The following is a 16,414-nucleotide window of genomic DNA, read 5'->3' as shown; positions in this document are numbered from 1 at the left end:
GTGTTGAAAGAGAAGACCCCAGGGAAACCACCTCAGGCTCTCACCACTATTGCAGTCACCAGTTTGTGTCACACTGGGAACCAAACTGGCACCCCAGAGCTAAAAACACAACTCTACAGCTGGACCTACAAAAGCTCAGCTCTCAAGGGCTATAAACAGACTTGCATCCTTGGAGGTCAGGCACAGAGGGAAACATATTAAGATACCCTGGTCACAAGGTTATATTATCATTAAAAATAGTAAGATACTACTAACACAGTTTCCCTGGGTTAAATAAATTCAGTTTTCCTAGCCTGATTCAAACTGTATGAATGTGAAGTTTCAAAATGTTGAACAAAGGCAGTTTCTTCTCAATAATATGAAATTATTCAGACCATATATGTAACAGCAGGATACATGAATAATTAAATGCTCTGTAAGCCTTTGTTTCAGAGTGGAAAGCACAAGGATTTCCATTTCCAAGGACAGTCACAGAGCGTTCTTTTCCTGATGAAAAACTGGCTCCAGTCACAACTGAAATAAACATTTTGATAACATGATTTCAGTAAAGAGAAGGGGGGAGGAGGCCGAGGAGCCTTGAGAAAAGGTCCATTTGCAAAACAAAGCAAACCTCCTGCAACTGAAATCCCCTTTTATTTCCTGTACAGGTGCCAGGTCTTGAACAGACACCCAATTTATTACCTTGTCAGCTGACTTATTAGAGTTGACACAAATCGAGCTGAAATATGCCTGACATACTGCAGTCAAAGCTTTTTTCACGCTTTAGCACAAAGCCAAACTTTCCACAAGGTGGAGGGAAAGGGAGAGAGAGCTGTGGGAGTTCTATTCCCTGTTTTCTATCATCAAGATGAATATGATCCTCTCCCATTCTTAATATGCAAAACTAGTCATGAAATAACCCAAGGCTAAAAAATAATTCACCAAAATTATACAGCTGGGAAATTATTATCAGGCTCTGGAAAGCCCTTGATTACAGGAAATAGCACCTACATTTTGAGAAAATGTTCCCACCAGACACAAAAGCTGATTCAAAGCCTCTCCTCTTCCTCAGTATGGCTTCCCTCTTTATAGCGTTTTAGCCTAAATAATGCAAATCCCCAGTTTTCCTCAAGGAGAAAAAAAAACCTACCACAGGCAAAATGAAGTGAAATGGTGGTGACTTCAGTATCCCTACTAGCTGTGTTGTATGCAGTATTGCATAACATTTTGTCTGACAGAGCTGACCTTTCTCCACCAAGCCTATTCCTGTTGCACTTCATTTTTTTATCCTTTAATTTAAGACACTAATATTAATTTACAGTAGTGGGTGGAATAAAACATAAAACAACAGGTTTTGGAAGGAAAAGAACAAGTCAGTGTTATGCTCTTTTATTATTAAGTCCAAGTCCTGTCTATGTAATTCAGGTGCACTTGTTCATCTTTGCTCTAATACATAAATAAGCAATCAATTAATAAACTAGCACAACTTAAATATTTTCATGAGAAGTTCCACTGCCTTTAGTGATATAATCCATAGTAGTAACACATTTTGCCTTAAGTTTATGCAAAGTCTTCTGGTAAATTTCATTACATGTGATCTTTAAAAGATTATAAATTCTGGTTCAAAAACTTCAGTAACAGCTGAGCTTCTGGCATTGTAGCTTACTCTTCTTCCTTCATGAGAATGGAAGCTGTATTTCTCTAGACCTATGCATACCTGCCCAGCACACCCAGCAGTAAATTCTGTTCCAGTAACTTCAAGACACAGCATACTGGGAGATTCTAGAACATCATCTTCTGCGAGCCCACACGACCTTTCAATATTTGTATAAATAGATGTGTAATACAAATGCTTACTTAGTACCTTTTTCCAATAGAGAATCTGATTTTGACCTCTCCTAATGGATTGTTCCACTGAAGTCTGCAAATTTGCATTACCGTTTAAGTTAGATTAGGAACAAGCCTGTAATATTCTCAAAGGTCACATATAAGCAAGTAATGAGGAAAGAGAAAAGGGTATTCTATTCAACTCAGAGTTGTTCTGAGTTTATCTAGAACAAAGGAACTGGTAACAGATGACTGTTCCTATGAAAATATAGTGAAATAACTTCTGTGAGACATTATAGCACATCAAATGATGAAATGAGGAAAAATATTTACATAAGAATTTCTACTGAACAGCTTTGGTCCTACTTCTGAACTTTTAAAATTATAATTTGTTTTTTTGTCTGTGATATACACAGTGGTCAAAGTCTATTCTTTTGAGATCTGTAACACTGATTTACAGGATCAGAGACATTTTCTGCCAGTTCCCATATCTTCTAGGTGTTGACCCAGGAAACTAGGTTGGCCAGCTCTAAAAACGCTACCCCTGTGCTCCATCTAGTGGAATCCTGGTTTAAGCTTAATGCATCTTTTAGCAGAGAAGTGCTTCAGTCAGAAGGGTACTCTAATGAACTTCTGTGTAGAGTTTTTTCAAAATGCATGCAAACTGACACAATTTATCTTAAAGAAAAACATAGAAACATGGAATAAAGATCTACACAATGTTTAATAGGTTTGAGAACTGGTATATTTTTTAAGCTACAGAAACTACTGAATTTAATTAATGACATATTTCCAATAAGGATAAACTCTGTTCACAGTCAGAAGAGCACAAGTATATTTGAGAACACACACTGACAGCTTGTCTTTTTTTCTAAAGACACGGCAGGTGCAAAGCTGGGCTGTGAGATGCACAAACAGGCAATCACCAAGCCATTTACTGGCCTCACTGTACCAAAAAAGGCAATGATGCAATACTAAGGATGTAGACAAATATACATTCTGCAAACAGCTGTGTCTGTGTAAGAGGTTACAGCCTAAAAGAGTAATTGGCTCCCTGACAAGCTTATGTGAAATACAGCAATCTCGAAAACATTACGATAGGTAGGGACCAGTTGTTTCAGTCAATTAGTCCAAGAACATCTCAACTCTCCCAAGTCTCTCTCCCAAATCCTTTATTATATTAAACAAAAATGTTTAGTATATATGTCATTTAATTTAGAAACTCATTTTAAACTCTGGATCAGAGCTTTCCTTACTCATCACCAAAAAGCACTCCATGCGTGTTAGGCTGTCTAGTGCTGGTCATTGGTACTCCTGGGCTCTGCTAGCAGTGCTGCCCACAGGGGTGCTCTCCAGTCTGCTTCAAACAAAATGAGCCAGGTTAATAAAATTCTACGGTTTAAACCGCTGAAGGTAATGCTGCAGATATGCCTGGGAAGGACTCACCACTGACAGAAGCAGAGAAGTTAACAGCAAAGATGGAGCACCTGACAGCAGGTGAGAAGTACTAGTGTCTTTACTAGGCACAGCTGGATTTGGACTTGCCTGAGGACACAGCATAATTGAAGCCAAATTTATAAAACTGCATTAAAACTGATGCAGTGAGAAGACTGTAACTCTCATGTGGATTAATTATCCTAACTTTTACTGATTTAGTTCCACTTACTTATCAATGACAAACTAGATTTAAAAAAAAAAAACTAATTAGACCAAAGAAAGACTGTTCACATGGACAGTCACTGCCATGAACGGAATTGATTTAGAAAACCCGCTTCCAGAATCAGGTTTGCCTGCTGAAAACCCTACCAGCTCCTGCTGCACAGCACCACCCTCTTATTGAAATTGTTTACCCTACTCTGACTGTTTTACCTACAGAAGACTAGTGAGTTATTTCAAAACCTGTTCTCACAGAGCTGTGAGGGCTGCGACCTTTGGCAAAATGTGGGAACAATTAGCGGTGCGTATGGGACAGTGCAGCCAGGAGGGTGCTTTTGGAGAGAGGGAGGAACGGGAAGGTGAGTAGGTTCTGTCTCTTCAGGCTTGTTACCTATTAAAATCCTGGTTTTAGTAACATGCCTTGACAGGTAATGTGTTAAATTGGCACAGCTATCTGCTGCAGCCATGGTTGTGACTGCAGGTTCAGTAGAGCCTGAGCCTAGAGCCTGACAGCTCTTGGCTGCCCCATTGCCACTCACTTGCCTGTCTCTCTGCCTTAAGCAAATACCTTTTTGCTCCCACAGAGAACTGAAATAACTCCAAATGGGATCAGATGAGCACCTGACCCAACACAAGAGAAAGGGAGGACAACATAAATGAGTACAGAAGGGCAGAAGTGCAGTAGCCAGCAGTTAGGTTGGTTTAGGGGCATGGTATGGCACAGCAGCTTTACTTGCCATTTAAGCAGGTTCAGTGATTCCCCTTCCAGTTTGGCCCCATCTGCTCATCACTGCCCTAAGTGTGGTGGTTACCAGCCCTCAGACCTGCCAGTTTAATTGCATGCATAGCCGCTCCCTGACCTGGCTCTGTCAAAATGAATACAGCTGAGTTTAAACACCTCTTTTATAGTTCTTGGGGAGCTTTTGTTTCTGCTTTTAGCTGGATCACTTTGTCAGGACCAGGTTAGGGAGCAATTAAATGTGCAGTTATGTTGGCAGATCTGAGGGGGCAGCTGGATCAGAAGCAATACATCTGACCATGCTCTAAATAAACATCTGTCCAAAGCCTTAGTCACACAGATGTGGAGAAAAAATGTACCTAATAAGCCTTGAAGTGAAAATATAACTTCTGGGAAACTGCATGTACCAGATTTTCTTCTAAGACATGCCACCACTAATTTACGAGATTATAATTTTCTGTAGTCATACATGGCGTGTCTAGTAGATACTTCAGGAAACCAGGACATACTTTAAATGGCTACATCCATGCAGGCAAGTATTTGTGTTCTGTCAAGACACTGCCAGCTCCACAAGGTTGTCAACTGCTTGCACCAACTTGAACCAAGAATATTTTAATCAGCTCTGCATTCTAATCAGTGCTGCTATTAAGAATGGAGAACCTCCGGTTTCAGATTGCAATTCAACGTATGTTTTAAAGCAGGTACTTCAGTAATGCTACAAAAGAATTGGGTATTTCTTGTCCTGCACCCCTGACTGCTTTTTTCCAAGCCAATCTCTTGTACTAGCCCAAAAATTTGCACAACCATGAAGACTGATAAAGGTTAATATGATGGGGTGGGGGGGGGTGGGGTGTGCTGGACCTGCTTCCTGGGCCACTTCATCATAGGGCAACACAAATGCTGATGCTGGCAAAAGGGGAGAGAAGGTGTAGAGGCAGGAATGAGCAACCAGAAGTACAAGTCAGTCAGAGGTGCTTCATTTGGCAGCAGTGGTCTACGATGTATATGGAACTGCCTCTTCAATCTAACTTCTGGGTAAAATCTAGATGACGTACAAAAATATTAATACACTGCTCTACAGCAGAAACAGGATTTGTACTCCTTTGATTCAATTATTGCTGATGTGCAGATACCTTAAGATGCGTAATAGCGTGAACTAAACAAAAAGTATTTTCTCATTCTTTTCTGATGTTCAACAACACTTCAGAGAACTCCAATCTCCTGTTTCAGAACCCAAAGTAAATAATGTATTAATATGGTAATGTTCTCTTTAGAAATGGAGAAGTTGCAGACTCGACTGAAAAAACTGTTAGACAATATATATATACACACTCACACACTGTATGACTGTGTTGCAGAGTTGAACACTAAAAACTGGCAACTGAGCATAACCATAAAGAACAGAGACTTTCCCAACTAGTTTGAAAACGTACCTACCTCGGATCCCCCAAACACATTTTGGGTTGATTTATGTTCTGCTGCTTTAAAAGAAGAAATGGGTCAATATGAAATAATGCACATACTTGCATAGTGGATATTTATACCCAAAATAAACTTTCTCTTGGGAGTGTATTTTTAAAGCAGCATTTCAAATCTCCTGGCAATAGTTAGTTAGAAAAGTTATTTATTTATTTAGAATAAAAGTTCTCAGAAATTTTTCAACCACCAACATTTAGGATGATGGGAGTAAGCTTAGTAATTCCAGTTTCTCCCTTTCCCACAAATTACTTTTCATTGCATGTAACATTGAGTATTCACACATGCAGAGGAATGCATAGTATGCATTAAGGCAGAGAGAATTATATTTAAGAAATACATGAGCTATTTTACAAGAAATGCTGTGTATGCACAAAGCAATTCAACTTGCTACATGCTGTTGAGTCTAATAAGCCTAAAAACAAAACACATTGCCTTGCCCAATTAGACTTTGCCTCTTGCACCTACATTTTTAGTATTTGACATACAAATATCAACAATTTATGGATTTGCATTTTCTCCAACAATGAAGTAAGAAACACTGAATAAATACTGTTTTCCCTCAAGATATGCAGTACTTCTGTTATACAGACTGTGAAATGGAAAAACATACTTAGAGGTTGAATATGGTCTGTGACTCCTAATTTTTTCATTAGCGTAAAGACCTCTTTGCAACGATGCATCTGAAGCTTCATTCTAACTAATATACCGAAGCCCACCATTTTAGATTCAACCACAGATTTTTTTTTAAGGAAGTGGCAAACCATTGCTGCTAGTTGAGAAAATGAAAATTAGTCCCTGGGAGAGGATACAATCAATGGTGTGTTAATCTAACCTTCAGCTGTTAATGATTTGCACTACTATTTCCCCTGATGCTGCGGGTTCTGCTGAAATATTGTTTTAGCAGTTTCTGTCAACTTTCCCTACCTTTTCTCTGCCTGAAAGGGAAAGACTGAAGTGAAAGTCTTAGCAACAGATTTTGCATTTGATTTTTGTTTCCTTTTTCCCTTTCTTTTCTGACCCAGTTCTTTCACACTATGGATGCAGAAGACAGAAATGTAAACTGTTCTGGGTTTTTGTTTCAAGCCTTTTTAGCCAGTCTATTATTCACAACTCCTCTTACAAAATAGTTGTTACACTGAGCAATCACCATTAGAATTGTGATAGTAACGTGATTAAATAATTTAGGAAGTCTATATTTTGCCTACTTTTTTCACATTCAGTCAGAAAGTTAAAAGCTTTACAGAACTCTTTTTTTAAAAGAGCTGCTGAAGAATGTCTTCTGTTTCCAGCCACAAGAGCTGCACAAGCAACCTGGAAGATACTTCTTGTGCTGGTGTAGCAATGGATAAGTGTACTGATCCTGCAGATTTGCCTGATTTTGCAAACTTTGTGTCCTTAGGGATCATTTGGCCTACTCAGTTGAAACAACCTTGCAAAATAATTCTTATCCAAAAGAAAACTGCATAGCCCGCAAGCCAAATTCTGCAGTGAAGTACTGAGTGCCAAAATAATAAAAGTACTCAGCACCTTGCAAAGCTGCGTTCCACACACACACCACTAGTTTTCTCAGCAAGCATTTCTTCCAGGAGTAAGTGCATTTGAAGCATTTTAGTATTCTTAAAATAAAGCCAAAAAGCGTCGCAAAACCATTCAAAGTTACTTTACATATATCTCAGTCCCTTTGTTTAACTTAACCAGTCCTGAATACTTCAGATGAAAAAAAAAATATTTAGCATGGTAAACTAGTCAAATGTGTGACTGTCTAGAAAATCTGGGTTAAGTTGAAGAAGCAGTATTTGAACTATTTCAATACTAGGTGCATGCAAACTAGACTAAGCCTTTATCAGGGTTGTGTGTTGGTGCACATAAGTCTAATGTATTGATATATATTATTACAGCTTAAAATATAACAAGAAAACAGATGTTTCTCCTTCAAGATTATGCTCAAAAGTCATATTAAAAGCAACAAAATGGTTTCAACATAGGTTGTATACTAGCTGCAAAAATAGCTTCATGAAATTCTCAGCTATTATGTTTGAATATTTCTCATGCTAAAAGCTTATGCCTCTTATTTGCAGATATATGAAGAGTTTGGGACAGTGTCTCTAAGTGACCTTATTTATCTACCATACCCCTTAAAAGGCTTTGCCCATGATACTTCCTGCTAACATAATCCACCACAAGCTGTCTTTGTACCTAATTTAAAGGCACAGACACAGACGCTTTCAAAACTTTCCTTGATTTTAAAATTAAAAAAAAAAAAAAATCAAGTAAATGTCAAACATTCAATAGATTATAAAGTGACTGATTTACACATTTTAGAAAATGGGTGCTACTCACCAGAAGGGATAATGTTTGTGTTACTGTGCTCTTTTAATGTGTTTTATCAATACCTGGATTCAAAGAAGATTTCTAGTGAAATTTACAGTGACAAAAACCAGGGATCTCTAAATAACAAAGACAACACTTCATGGATTCAAACTATTTCAGGACAACCAAATGTACAATCTATGTATTTCTATGTGGCCAAGCATAAGAACATATTCCCTATGAATGAGGAATGTAAGCCACAGAATCCAAAAAATATTTGGGGATGAAGGATTGCTCAAAGGACCTGGAATATATAAAGGGAGGAACAAGAAGCAGAAATAGAGAACAAATTACTTCATTATTTGGCACTGATATAGTAGTTTCTGCAGTATGGAGTGTACTTGAGACATCAGCACCAAGAAGTCTGAAAAACTGCAGAGGATTCAGAAAAAGGACTGTGGGAATAACTGAAAGACTTGAACATACACCATATAGTCAAATTCAAATAACAAACTTTTGTTCATGTAATGAACAGATTATATGCAATTTGATGGTAACCTGTAAATTCATACATTGGGAATAGAAATGTAATCCCATTCTAACAGAAAAGACGTAATAAAATCTATCATCTGGAAACTCGTATCATGCAAAGGCAGATCTCAAACATGATATTCCTTAGAAATAATTTGACGTCCTGAAAAACACTTAGAGAAACTATATAAAGAATTTTCTGGATTCCCTGTTACTGGATATTTAGTAATCTACACTGGATATTGCTTTAAAACACAACTCTGTTCACTGTGAACTAATTCAGCTAAATCTTATGACCTTTACATTGGAAAGTAGATCAGATGACCATGTTTGCAACAATTCTCTGAGGCACTGAAATCCACTGAAGTCAAACACAGGATTATGACAGAGTTCAAAGAACTTTTGATCACATGCATATTCACAATTCTATCAATCTGGTTATATGCACACTTTTTTTTAAGGCTAGTGAAAATAATGGATCTGGTTTTTTGGTTTTGTTTAGTTTTCTTCTTTCTGAAGTTTAATGAAAGAAAACTCAGATTTCAACATATAGTCTAACATAAGATATGGTCAAGTCATCTGAAGACCCAGAATCAGCAAAAGGTAACAGCCAAGATCAAATATAAATTAATATACCTGGAGCTGGAAAACATCCTGCAAGTATCATATTTAGCCTTACAGATTAGAAAGGTATTTACACTCTTACTTCATTTTAGTGAAGTAAGATCTAGATGCCTTTTTTTAATCTTTTTAGGATAGCAGTAACAACTTCAATATATGTCTCTCTTCTTCCTTCTTACTGATTAAAAAAAGAGTCTTAAGCTAATATAACACACATACTTACTCTGGCAGTCGAGACAGGATACCTAAAGAAAGAGAACTTATGCCGTCATTGATCCGACCTGGCAGTTTACGCTTCTGAACCCAGCTGACAGCAAACTCCAGCCCAATAAAAGTAATGAAGAACGGAATACTCTGAAAAACAATTTGAAGAAAAGAAGTCACAACACAAATAGAATTAGCTCAACCTTTCCTAACAGCAGTTTATTCAGCCAGATACTTCTTGGTTTGGCTGGCACCTCAGTAGCTGCTACTATGATAAAGCTCCACATGGACCTTACAAATCAGAACCACCAAGGTCACCATTTAATCCATAACACCAGCATAAACCCAGTGCACTAAGCTCTTGCCGTATTATCTTCTTTTGTCTCTTCAGCACATACATTGTTAAAGGGCATCAAAACTAAACACAAAGTCTTTCCAAACTCATATTCTCATATTCAAGTAAACCAGTGAGAGCAGCAACATTTGTAGACTCCTCTAACCACAAGGTAAAACAGAATCTGCTCTCAATTTGATACGCAAGTGGTTTTTGAATGTGTTCAGCCACTGAATTTGGCATCCAATAATATTATCTGAAAGGCAAAACGAGTTTCTTTTATGTTGCCGTGCTTTTTGCTGAAGATAGCAACAGCTCTTCTGTATGCGTTTTCGTCAGAGAACCCAGTAACTACGCAGTCCATTTTGATCTGGGCCATACAATATATTCTCTGCCCAGACCGATCAGGAATCACACAGTGCTCTCTTTTTTATTTTGGGTTGTACTAACTGGAAAATAATTTTCTGCCTTTCTGAAGAGAAATACAATGATGAACGACACTGAAACATCTCACAACACTGCTTTAGTCTAGGTTTCAGTTCACATTGTCTTGTGTCCCAAATCAACTGGCAAGTTGAAAATGCACAACAGCGGAACCCAGTACAGAAAGGTACGGCTGTGCCTAGTTGTAGCTGGTAACATTATAGGCACAACACCATTTTTCATCAGCGGACAAAGATTGTTATAGCTGCCCTCAAATTTTCATCGGCATAGGCAAGAAAAAAAGATTCAGTAACAGTAACTGGTAGAGCATATACTCTTTCTTTACTGACACTGGAGTTAATGGAAGGAATGACAAGGCAGCAGCAGCATATCAGTCACTGCCACCAAAATCTAGGCAGCCTGTGGCGTGGTACACAGGGAGGAGCAGCTTTACTTGCATCAGAACTCTGTGCACATGAATGTTCCTTCAACTGCCTGCCTGCCTGCCTCCCTCCCTCTGTAGAAAACTTTTAAGTGACCTTGGAGACATTCAGACAACACTTCAGTAGTATTAAGGCATAAAATTCCCACCATGCTTTGCAGGCAAGACCAGTGAGACTTTCTGCACCATAGTAATCTTCAGCTGCCCCCTCCAAATAACCTGCAAACACAGATTCACAGACTGAAACCCTCCGGACTGCACTGCTGTAGAAGGGAGGCTGCTCACACCTATACAACATTTTGATGGAAGGAGCATGTTGTCTCTGCAAATGCCATTGCATTTTGGAGGGTGCTCATTTTTGTGGCCAAGCGAGATATGATCTGGGAATTCCTACCAGGCTGGGACACTAAAGAGACAAAGATGGATACAGACCAGATTGCCCAGTCGAAGAAGAACTACGTGATTCAAACCATGCAAGCAGAAAGAGATTTATAGCATCTAGGCAATGTTAAAGTTCATAAACTTCAGCAGCTCAGGGTTAGGTTACAATAACAGATGAACAGAGATTAGTATCAACATGGCACTTTTTAATTTAGATGCCTAGCTTGCTCTCAAAGCCTGGTTGGGATATGCACTAACTGATATCACAAAAAAAATTGAAACCAAGGAAGATCTACAGATAAAGCCTAAACAGCACCCAAGAAAACCAACATGGTAAATCTTTGGATATTTTAAATCAATAATAAATAAATACAAACCAAACCGTACAACCTTCTATTTGAAATCATTTTAAAGCATTCCAGGAAAATATAAATACTCCTTGTTTTGCTCTAAATACAATAAATAATAAACCAAGAGTTTTAATGTAGTTTTCTTAATTGATATAGTTAAAGAACTGATTGTTAACTTATCAAGCAAAGGTTGATGACCACAGCTGTACATTCCAGCAGTTATTATAAAGAACAACTAAGGCAAGAAACACTTGACCACAATATTAGGAGCCAGGTCTAGCACAGACTACAGACAGTTTGAAGTTACGGAACAGCAGAAGCTGCACTGTAAATTGAATGGGCTCAGGACAGAAAAAAGTGGGCCGCTTTATTCAAGAAACGAAAATAGTGAATAGGAAATACACAATGCCTGTATTCTTATGTGGCAATTCACTTTACCTAGCAACCTCCCAAACAGTTAACATACTTGACTTTGTACTAATACACACTAATATAACTTCTTTCCCATTGACTTCATTAAATATTTTCTTCCCTCTGTGAAGCTGTGAGACTGCCAAGCATTTGACAGCATTTTTAGACTCAAAAATAGGGAGTGCCATAGCAAGGAGGACAGAGAAACATTCAGCCTTAACCTCCTGCCCATCAAGCAGCTTGCATAAGGAAAGATTTATGGCATACCTCTTCGTATCTAAGACATTACTACCTTCCTCCCACACACCCACATTAAGCTTTGCCCAAAGCAGATCAGAGGGATCAACTATGTCAAGACTAGCATGTTATTATTTATGTGACCATAACACCTAACAGCTATTGTCAAGGAGCAGGATCCTACCGTGTTAGATGCCATACAAACAGAAGGAAAAGGTACTCCCTGTCCCAAACAGCCTACAGTTTAAGGATGAGATGTAAACAGTGTAAGGATAATGCAAATAATTCAGAAAAAAAGGAGACAGTAAGACAGACAAGAGTCTCACTGACTGAACCATTAATTTAGTTTTTTCGCCTTTTTTTGTTTAAGTGAAAATAACAATGAAGACATATAAGGAACTTGTTGAGGATAGGTAGCTCTGCAAGGATTTCAAGGATTGCCCCTACAAACAAAACGGCACAAAGTTAAGAAATAGCCACTGTTGGCATCGCAAGTCAGACACAGAAGATGGATCCTTTCGATACCTTCTGGTCTATAAATGTTTTATTGTCTCTGTTTCCAGTTTCTTTCTCTTCACCCATTACCAGAAATACTTACTGGACATTTGCATTAGCTTGTGGTTTACTTGAATAACTGATCCATAACTTGAAGTCTTACTCTGAGCACTGAGTAAGAGGGGTTCCCTTACAAGTATCCAACTCTTACAGAATGCAAAGGACCCTTTAAAATCAGTTTCTGCCTTACACCCAGTTTCAAAAAATAATATCCTAAGTTGAAACTCAGCATAAATTAATGGGTTTAGTGCAAGTCTTGAAACAGTTTCTATTTTCTTAAAGTCCCAAGTCCTTATAACGTAAGACACTCAACTTTCATGTAAAACTAAATACAAAGGTTCTGTGCCTCATTATTTAGGAGTAAAGCCTAAAATATGAATTGAGCGTAAATGTGAACATAATCTTTAGGATCTCAAAAGCATAGAGTAAGTAGAAAAGAAAAACAGTGGTTATTAAGTTGAAAGCTTTCATTTTGGTGCTCTCAGCAGAAGAAACAGTGCACGCTTTTCCCGAGTCTGACTCATGAAAGTTTTTACTGAGCACAAGTGATAATTTCAGAAGATAACAAGGAGCAATGTAAAGTTGTTGTTCATGAAAATTATATTCAGCAAGCAAAAAGGAGCACCCGATCTTCCCATTAGTAGATTATGAAAGAATCAAAAAAGCAGAGCATGCAGAGCATAACCTTGTATCTGTAGCAAAGAGGATGCTCGTGAAGGGACAGGGAAAGCATCAGTGTATGATATAAGAGTCAGGATGTTCTGCCCTTGAGAAAGAAAACTGACATACGCCTTCTCTTCTCTAGGGAGGGATTCAAGGGTTTCAAATTCTACATGACCGAAGCTCACATAAAAATAAATTCTATGATTAGGGTCCAGGATTTGTACCCCTTTTCCCAGAATTTTGGAGATTAGTTGGAGGGGTGACTTCTTCCTGGGAATTTCTAAAGAGTTTTTCTACTAGTCACTGGCAGCTGATCAGCTTGTATTTTAAACAGGACTTGGGGCCTTCACGTACAGTCTGCCAACATACAGAGTGCAATGCAGGGACCAGGAGCTGTCCTGCCTCTGAAAACTGAAGTAATATAACCACAGCCAGGAAGTACACCACACAAGTTAAGCTAACCAACTTACTTTTTTCTCAACATCAGAGCTGTTTCACCCACTGCTGTCATTTGCTGCCCAGATGTAACAGCACAGCTGACTAGCTCAAAGGAGTTACTCCTATGAAGTGCATATATTTTGTAAGTCACCGAAGTGGTCAACTTTGCAGATCACAAAAAATATGAAAATCTGAGTGAATTAGGAAGTTCTGCCACCTACCTTACATTGGAAGGTGCATAACCCCACAGCTGTAGCCATGTGATCTAAGGTACTAGAAATACCCTCAACCATCTGACAGGCATGATACATCACAGAGCCAAGATCTACATCCCACTTCTATCAGGTGTCTCAGAAAAAAAACCCAAAACTGTTTAGGAGACACTGATGTAACCAGCAGTTTGTTTCACGCACGCATCATCATTACCATCTTTTACAGTAAATTATTTGAGCTGAGGCTTTCATTTATTACCAGCTCTAAACTAGAAATTTTCTTTTGTTCTATGTTGGGCAGAGCTCAAGCATCCACTTCTGTATTTGTACCAACTCAAGGGATTACCACTCCAAGCCCCTCTGAATGGCTCATCAGGTCACTATTAAATCTAGCCCTGCTGAAACCAATGCATCTGCTCCTCTTGCAATTCTTCCCTAAGCAGTCCAAGAGAAGCTGCTGATCTAGTAGGTCAAATAAGCAAAAGCTGCTGAAGAGGAACTGTAGGTAGTTACCTTCTGCCTACAAACACATGGCCAGAAGAAGAGGCGTGAACACTGCCTAAGCTCAGACCAAAGCCATACACTTAAGACAGTTGTACCGCTAAAAGACTTACACACTGATCTAACCAAGCATCAAAAGATCCGTTCTGGCAACACACGCACTAGAGGGGGATTCTAGTACACCTAACCCAAGATAGCAATTATATAGGAAAGTATAACCGTAACGGGAAACCTTTTATTTAAGTGTAGTTTTTTGCGAGGTATATATTCCTTTACAAACTTATCACAACAGTGTTCTACAACAGCAGATGCCTGCAGGCACTTTTTTAATCAAAGAAGTATTAAGAATCCTTCCACAAACTTTTACAGATGTGTGCCCAGTAAAAGAAATTCCAGGTTTGGCCAAGGTCTGAGCTAAATATTGCACAGGTCTGCCTGGAGAAGAAAGTCCAGGGATGTTAAGGAATGCTGCTGGCAAGAAAGTGAATGATACTCCATTGAAAATGTGCGAACAGTAAAGGGATTGAGATGGACAAAGAGCAAGCTGGAGGGAGAGATCAGCTGACTGGGAAACACTGTCAAGCTTTAGACAGTCTTCCTCGAACGTGATGCTATAGCTCAGTTGCAAAATGCCTCTGAGGAAAGCTTTCCATCGATCAGACAGTGCATGCGCAGTCTGCGTTCACAGCAGCTGTCTGCTTACCTTATCCAAAGGGCAACGTTTGCTGATAACAGCCATCAGCAAGGGAGCTGCCGCATACTACAGTTCCCAGAAAGCTGCTGACGATGCTGCACTGCTCTGCGCAACCCAGGACACCCCCATTGCAGCCCAACAGCAGCTGCTGCGCAGCAGTCCAAGGGTCACCTGGCAGAGGAAGCAGTCAGAGCTACCAGGACCCGCCTGAAAACTGCAGATCCTCAAGCGATGCTGGACTGAATCCACTTTGACAAGGGCAAAATAGTGTTTATCTGCTGTCTGTATGAAAAGCTCACATTGGTCCAGGTTCAGCAGGAGCTGGGTGCCAAGGTCAGTGCCATATGTAGGACAGAAGGGTGCAAAGGTGCCTTCAGGGAAGCGGAGAAGCAGGCAGGGCCGGAGGGAGGGATACGCTGCTGCCTGCTGACAAGGGAGCTGTCAACCCTGACCTCTGTACTCCTGCTGTGGAGCTTTAGGAGATTGCATGGCCCCAACACAAATATTTGTTCTCATTTTTCTTAAACAACCTTTAATTTTTATTTTAGATAGATCTTTTTATTTTTCTTTCTTTAACCAAGCGTGTAGCACTTGCCTTAATAGCGCAAAGAGACCTGACTTTCTGCTGACTTTGAGAACTATAATAGCCAAATACAGTATCACATTTTCTGGTTTGCTCAGTTCAGTTTGCTGTCCCTGCATCCTGCAGCACCGACAACCTGAAAAACGTTAGCACCAACCCTCAGATGTGTGGAGTGCTTCTCTGAACATGTCCGCTCCTGGTATCAGGAGGAAGCACCTGAGCCTTCATTTAAAATACATCAGAGCGCACGGTTAGGCAGGCAGCTTGCAGAGAGAAAGCCCAGGAATGCAAGCAGTCAGTGCAAGACAAGGTATTTGGTCTTAATGTAGGTGCCCTTTCGCGGACATCGTATCCCCCCTGGCCGCCGGTGGCTTTTAGAAAAATGGCACGCGGGAGCTGCGCGCGGGGCTGGTGGGGGGAGGGCGGAGGAGCTGGGGAGGGGGGGAACGGAGGGGGCTCTCACCTTCTCCACGTAGTCGGGCACCTCCTCCACCGTGCGGAAGGCGCTCTCGCCCGGCGACAGCACGTAGAAGAGAGCGCGGAGCTGCTGCCCGGGCGAGGTGGCCGGCGGGCCGCCCCCCTGGCTGCCCATGGCCCGGCCGCGCCGCCGCCGCCGCAGGTGTCCTGACAGCGGGCGGGGGAGGGAGCGCCCGGCCACACCGCTCCGCTCCGCTCCGCCCGTGCGCACCGCTCCGCTCCGCCCGGCCGCGCCGGCCCCAGGCGCGGCGCAGCGCGGCCGGCCGTGCTTCCTTACCCCATGGCGCTGGGGGGGCTTGAAAGCTGGGTGCTTTGGGGAGAGCCTGGAATTTCTGGCTTCTCTATGGATCGTGCTGCTCTGGAGGTG

General features: G+C 40.4%; 1 protein-coding gene across 1 annotated transcript in view; it reads right to left on the bottom strand.

Annotated features, from left to right (window-relative positions):
• The window catches only part of AGMO (alkylglycerol monooxygenase), a 192,031-nt gene extending 175,821 nt beyond the window's left edge, over positions 1-16,210 (bottom strand). Inside the window, exons 1-2 of the mRNA XM_055805891.1 lie at positions 16,034-16,210; positions 9,366-9,496 (exon numbers count right to left, since the gene is read on the bottom strand). Of these exons, the coding sequence (XP_055661866.1) occupies positions 9,366-9,496; positions 16,034-16,162 (260 nt within the window). The 5' untranslated portion in view covers positions 16,163-16,210. The remainder of the gene's footprint in view (positions 1-9,365; positions 9,497-16,033) is intronic.
• Positions 16,211-16,414: the final 204 nt, after the last annotated feature.

Source organism: Falco peregrinus, chromosome 5, assembly GCF_023634155.1.
Source record: "Falco peregrinus isolate bFalPer1 chromosome 5, bFalPer1.pri, whole genome shotgun sequence".
In the NCBI taxonomy this organism is placed as follows: domain Eukaryota; kingdom Metazoa; phylum Chordata; class Aves; order Falconiformes; family Falconidae; genus Falco; species Falco peregrinus.
This window is presented reverse-complemented; position numbering and strand designations above follow the sequence as displayed.